Source organism: Ornithorhynchus anatinus, chromosome 4 (genome assembly GCF_004115215.2).
Source record: "Ornithorhynchus anatinus isolate Pmale09 chromosome 4, mOrnAna1.pri.v4, whole genome shotgun sequence".
NCBI classification, from domain to species: Eukaryota; Metazoa; Chordata; class Mammalia; order Monotremata; family Ornithorhynchidae; genus Ornithorhynchus; species Ornithorhynchus anatinus.
In genome coordinates this window covers 1766970-1772377 of record NC_041731.1, presented here as the reverse complement: position 1 = coordinate 1772377, position 5408 = coordinate 1766970, and the positions used below count along the sequence as shown (strand labels likewise).

General features: G+C 60.1%; 1 protein-coding gene across 1 annotated transcript; it reads right to left on the bottom strand.

Moving 5' to 3' along the window:
• Nucleotides 1-271: 271 nt before the first annotated feature.
• On the bottom strand, nucleotides 272-4823 carry ARC (activity regulated cytoskeleton associated protein). Its single transcript, XM_001512700.4, has 3 exons — nucleotides 2582-4823; nucleotides 2190-2344; nucleotides 272-1330 (listed from the first exon to the last, which is right to left on the bottom strand). The coding sequence occupies exon 1, from the start codon at nucleotides 4511-4513 to the stop codon at nucleotides 3308-3310; it is 1206 nt and encodes a 401-aa protein (XP_001512750.1). The 5' UTR covers nucleotides 4514-4823; the 3' UTR covers nucleotides 272-1330; nucleotides 2190-2344; nucleotides 2582-3307.
• Nucleotides 4824-5408: the final 585 nt, after the last annotated feature.

The following is a 5408-nucleotide window of genomic DNA, read 5'->3' as shown; positions in this document are numbered from 1 at the left end:
GGACTGGATTGAATGACCTGAGGTTCCTCCAGCTCTGGGTGTCTGTGGATTTGGCTGGGAAATATCTGAAACTTTTCCTTTGGTGAAATCCCAAACATTTGGGAGAGGCCAAGCCCAGGAGGCCAAACCCAGGGAGTCTCTTAGGGTGACTTGATTTCCCCACCCACCGTCTGCTTCCTCCCATCCTCCACTGTCTTCAGTTCAACTCCTCCCAGCCCAGGACCAAGGCCCTCGTGACCTGGGAAAGGTGAAACCATCACACCACACCAACATAGAGATCCTCTCAAGGCTTTATTAAAGAAATCTTACAAAAGACAATTTCCCTGCTGCGATGGATTGTGACCAGCACCTGACCCCTGGCCCCGGACGGGATTCAGCAGCTCGACAGTGCCCGTGACCCCGACTCCGACACGTCCGCTCTGTGGCCCTTGGGACTTAAAGGTCACCTGGCAGCAGTGAGCAAACAGCTTTGGCATGAAGCAAGGCCAAGCGAACCCAGGGCCCAGCGAGCCTGGGGCCAATTGAGCCCCGGGCCCAGGCTGGTAGCCCAACCGGGCTGATGGATCAGTTCTAGTTATGAAAAAATAAAGGTGTATGTATCAAAGCAGCTTCAGCAGGCTCGGGGTGGGCATTCCAGCTACATGGTGCAGCAGGAGGGTAGAAGGTCTACAGTCTGGGAAAGGACAAGGACCTGCCACTTGCCGAATCGGTCCCGTAGCGGGGGGATGGGCCATTGTGTAGTTCACCGACCTACCGTCGCAAGTGACGGGCAGAGCGGAAGGGTGGGTGGGTGGAGAGAACTCAGACTAATTGGTTTGGGGCAGGCATCCGGCCACTGTCAAGGTTGGGGCAGTCAGGATGTAGGGACCCCGGACTCAGTTGTGCCCTATGCTCCCCAGGCCTACGCAGCCCGGTGAGGAACTCGAGAGCAGCAGGTGGCAACGTGGGGAAGACAGGGCACTCTCCCTCCCCAACCCAGCCCCCCTTGCACTCTGCGAAAGAGCAGGGAGTCTTTGGACAGCAGACTCCCTCAGGAACTGGCTGTGATCAAAAAGCATCTTGCCGATCTTCTCCAGGGACCCTCTCCGCCAGGGGGAGGGGATTTAGGGCAGCTTGTGTCTCCCCATCCCTGCCGGGTCTTGACTGTTCTGTTCTTCGCTGGTCTCCTCTGCCTGGCTTCAGCTTCACGTGTCTGGGGAAGCAGCTGCCCAGCTCTCTTTCTCCTCCTCCTCCTCCTCTCTGGGGCATGGAGCTCTGCTGACTCAGACTCTGCCTTCCCGTGGCATTTTCTCTCTCATACAGCAGCACAAGGTTGGTGGGATGTGAGTACCTAAAACCATCACCAGGAGAATCTAGGTTAGACCGTGACCCCTAGTGGGGTGGAAGGTGGGAGGGGGAGGGATAGAGCGGGAAGCTGGAGCAGCGGGGCTGGGGAGGGAGATAGGTCCCGGTTTCTAGCTGGCCCGGGCCACGGGAGATGCGAGGGAGGTCTCTGGTCTGCCTCCCAGGCTCAAAGAGTCTCTGTTTGCTGCAACTGAGAGCGTAGGTCTCCAGACCAGCCTTGGTGAGGGGACAGAGCCCCCTATCCTCCCCTCCTCAGGCCCGGGGAAAGTCTGAGGACCACTGTTCGGGAAGCCTAAGGGGACTAGGGATAAGTACATGGGTTCAGAAGTGGGAAGATCAGGTTCTGATTTTAGTTCTGCCATTGCCCAGCATTGCTTGGCACGTAGTAAGTGCTTAACAAATGCCATTACTATTAATAATATTATTATTATTATATGACCTTGAGCCAATCAGCCTCTCTGGGTCTCCATTTCCCCATCTGTCAAATGGGGATGATAATCCCTTCTTCTACCTTCCTCCCAAGGAGAGAAAAGAATGAGATTCTTATTGTAAAAGTGCTCTGGAAGAGCACATGTGCTGTTCAGATTCAGGAGACAAATCGCGGGTCTACCTCAGCACCCAGCCTCCTCCTCCTCCCTCTAAGCCCCTAATCAGTGATTCAATAATTGGCATTATATCTATGTGGCTTTCTGTCCTTCGGAAAAGCCCAAGGCTGCACATTCCTATGCAGTGAGCTGTAGTAGGGGTGGAAGGTTCAGTGGGTTGTCTGGGGGTTGGCAGGGGGTGGGAGGAGAAGAGCAGGGAGTGGGAGTAGGGCAAGCTCAGGATGTCAAAGAGAAATTTACCTGGACGCTCTCACTGGCCAGGCCACGTGGTGGCTGCCCCAGGACGCCCATCGCAGATTCCGGGCGGCATCCTGGATCTGGGCTCCCACTCTCCGAGCTCTGCTCCACCTGAATCATCGGCTCTAGACTACCGGCACTGGCTGAGTCACCGCACCCTGAAAGAGAACCCCACAGACCCGGTGAGATCCCTAGAGTTCCAGCTGCTCCCACAGCCTCCCACCACTCCCCTCCCAGCCTATTGGGGATCCGGACCAGACTCGCCAGGCTCTGGGCCACTGAAGGAGGCGGGCACTGGGCACGTATAAACTCCCCAAGCTCCCCCCACCCCCTTCGGCCACCCAGAGGACAGGGCTGCCGCCCTGAAAGTGCAGATAGAGCATGGTGCACCCTACCTTCTAGCTCTTGGGAGACGCTGAAGCCACCACTGGGCACCATCTGTTGCCTCTGCTGCTGTGATCACTGGGCAGGGAGTGTCTTGGGGAGACCAGCACACTGTGGCTGCATCCCAGAGGGGGCTGTCAGGAGAGGCTTGGGGCCAGGCTTCCCCTAAATTCCCTTCTGAGTGGGGTTTGGACAGGATGTCTTCTGGAGTGCATGGCCGAAGGGTCAAGACCAGGTCACGTCTGGGCTCATATTGTCCGGGGAGCCATGCACGTCGGGCTCTTCTGGCTTCTTCAGTGCAGAGGAGGAGGAGGAGCAGGAGGAGAAGGGTGGCGTAGTGGGAATGGTAAGGGGGTCAGGAGTGGCCAATTGTGCCTTGGGTCGGGGTGACCCCGAGAAGCGGCTGGGAGGCTGCAGGGAAGACGCTGATGGGACTGGAGACAGGGCGGCAGACTCAGCAAAAGGGGTCTTGAATGCTGTGCCTGCAGTTGGGAGAGTCAGGGCGAGCCCCTGAGGTTATCATTCTCCATCTGTCCATCCGGAAGTGGAGTCCAATTCCCCGTGGCCAGAGAGGAGGGAGAGGGTGGAGACACACAGGCCACGGCTCCTCCCCTCTCCCCCCATGGGTCCCTACTCTCTCCAGGCAGGAGAGAGACGTCCCCACGGAGACCCCGCCGGAAAGGCCAGGCCGCGGTGGGCACAGGGGCGGCACGGGGGGTGGCGCAAAGGAGCGGCCTCTACTCGGGCAGGGTCCCTTCGCTGGCAGTTGACTCGTTGGTGACGGCCGGGGTCAGCGACTCGTCGTTGTCTTCAGACTGGGTCCTCTGTCCGGCCGGGTCGTCGGTTGGCTCCAGCCCATTCTGGACTTCCTGGCCCCTCTGGATCAGCTGCTCCAACGTCTTGGGCAGAGGGTGGTGGAGGAAGCGCTTGAGCTTGGGCTGCAGCGTCCCGACTACGTACTGGATGATCTCTTCCTCGTCGGCGTCTACGTACAGGGTCTGGTACAGGTCCCGCTTTCGCCAGAGGAACTGGTCCAGGGGCTCGCCCTGCTTCTGGGGCAGGTCCAACTCGCGCTTGAGGGCGTCTCGGGTCAACGTGCCCTCGCTGTACTGCAGGAACTCCTTCTTGAACTCCAGCCAGTTCTTCACGGAGCCCTGCTTGTACTCCCACCATTTCTTGGCCGGCCCATTCATGTGGTTCTGGATCTGGGACAGCCAGTCCTCCTCCGTGCCGCCCACCTGCTTCAGGTACTTCTCCAGGTGACGCAGGAATTCGCGGGGATCCTCGAAGATCTGAGTGTCCACCCCTGGACTGACCGGCGACTCCTCGGGTAGGGCGAACCATTGCTGGTAGTGCTGGTCGCCCTGGTCCAGGCTCTCTGGGGACTCTCCGGTGGAGGGGGGGACAGCGTAGGGACTGATGGGACAGTCGTAACTCTCATCCCCTGGGCAGCAGGTCTCGGGGCCACCCACGCCCACCGACACCGTCCTCCGGGCCTGTTCGCCCGCAGGGTACTTGCCCCCCATGGCCTCCAGGCGGTCCGCCCAGCGCTCCAGCCGGTAGAAGACCTCCCTCCAGACGTTCATCTCCCGTTTGACCCAGCGCTCCAGGTGGGCGATCGTCTCCTGGCAGCGAGACAGGCAGGCCTTGATGGACTTCTTCCAGCGCTGGGAGTCCGAGGAGGGCACGTAGCCATCCAGGTTACTCTCCAGCTTGCCCACGGACTTGTGCAGGCCCTTCAGCTCCCGCTCCACTTGGCGGGACACCTCGGTCAGCAGGTGCCGGTGGGTCTTGCGCACGTGTTCCAGCATCTCTGCCCGGCACTTCCCGATCTGCAAGATGACATTGGGCTTGGCGGTCGCGCCCCCCCTCAGGCCAGGATAGGGGTGCAGCCCACTGCTGGGGTGCAGCCCACTGCTGGGGTTCAGGCGGTCCAGCTCCATCGGGTCCGGTGTACAGCGGGGAGAAGTGTCCGTTGGGTCGTCGGGGTTGGAGACCGATTCCACCGATAGGCAAGCGGGCGAGAGTCGGTCGGGCCCTCACTGCGTTCTCTCTGTCTCTCTGTGTCTCTCTCTGGTCCCGGAGGGGTTCTCCAGTGGACGGCGGGGTCCAGTCCCGTCGCTCAGAACCAACCCAGGAGAGCAAACAGGCTTTCCCGGCTACAGTTCCCTGGGTCGGCCTGGATCCAGCTTCCTGGGACGGGTGAGCGTGGCTGTTCGGGAGCCGGTGTTGCTGTGGAGGCTTCCCTCTGCCTGCTCTGCTCTGAGCTGAGCAGCCACCTCTATTTATCCACCCGGCAGCTCGGCACGTGGGTGTCTGTGCTTCATCCTGCTCCTGGAACTCCCGTGCTCATTGGTGGAGAGAGCAGCTTCCCTGCCAGCCCCACTCCCCGCTGCTGCCCGCCGCCCCCTCAAACACTCCCCCAGCGCCAGTGAAAGAGGAGGAAAGAAAGAGAGAGAGAGAGAGAGAGAGAGAAAACCTCTCCCACCAGCACCCTTTGGCTGGCAGGCAGGCAGGCTGACGAATCCTCTCCTTCCCCGGCTAAGCGGGGAAAGCTTGTATTCACCGGGCTCCATCTACTCAGCAAGGTAACTGTGGCACATCTCACAGGAGGGTGGGGTGGGCATTCAGGGGGGTCCCCCGGGGTCTCTCTCCAGGCCATGCCATCACCCTCAAGCATGGGCCAGAGACCCGACACATCACCGGGAGGGCCCACAACCATCATATTGTATCCCCAGCTACAAATACATGCTGGCACGTGCCCCTTGGATCCGCCTGGTCTGGCACACAAGTATGGTACAGCCAAGGGCCCGGGTTCTGTGGTTACCACCCTTGGTG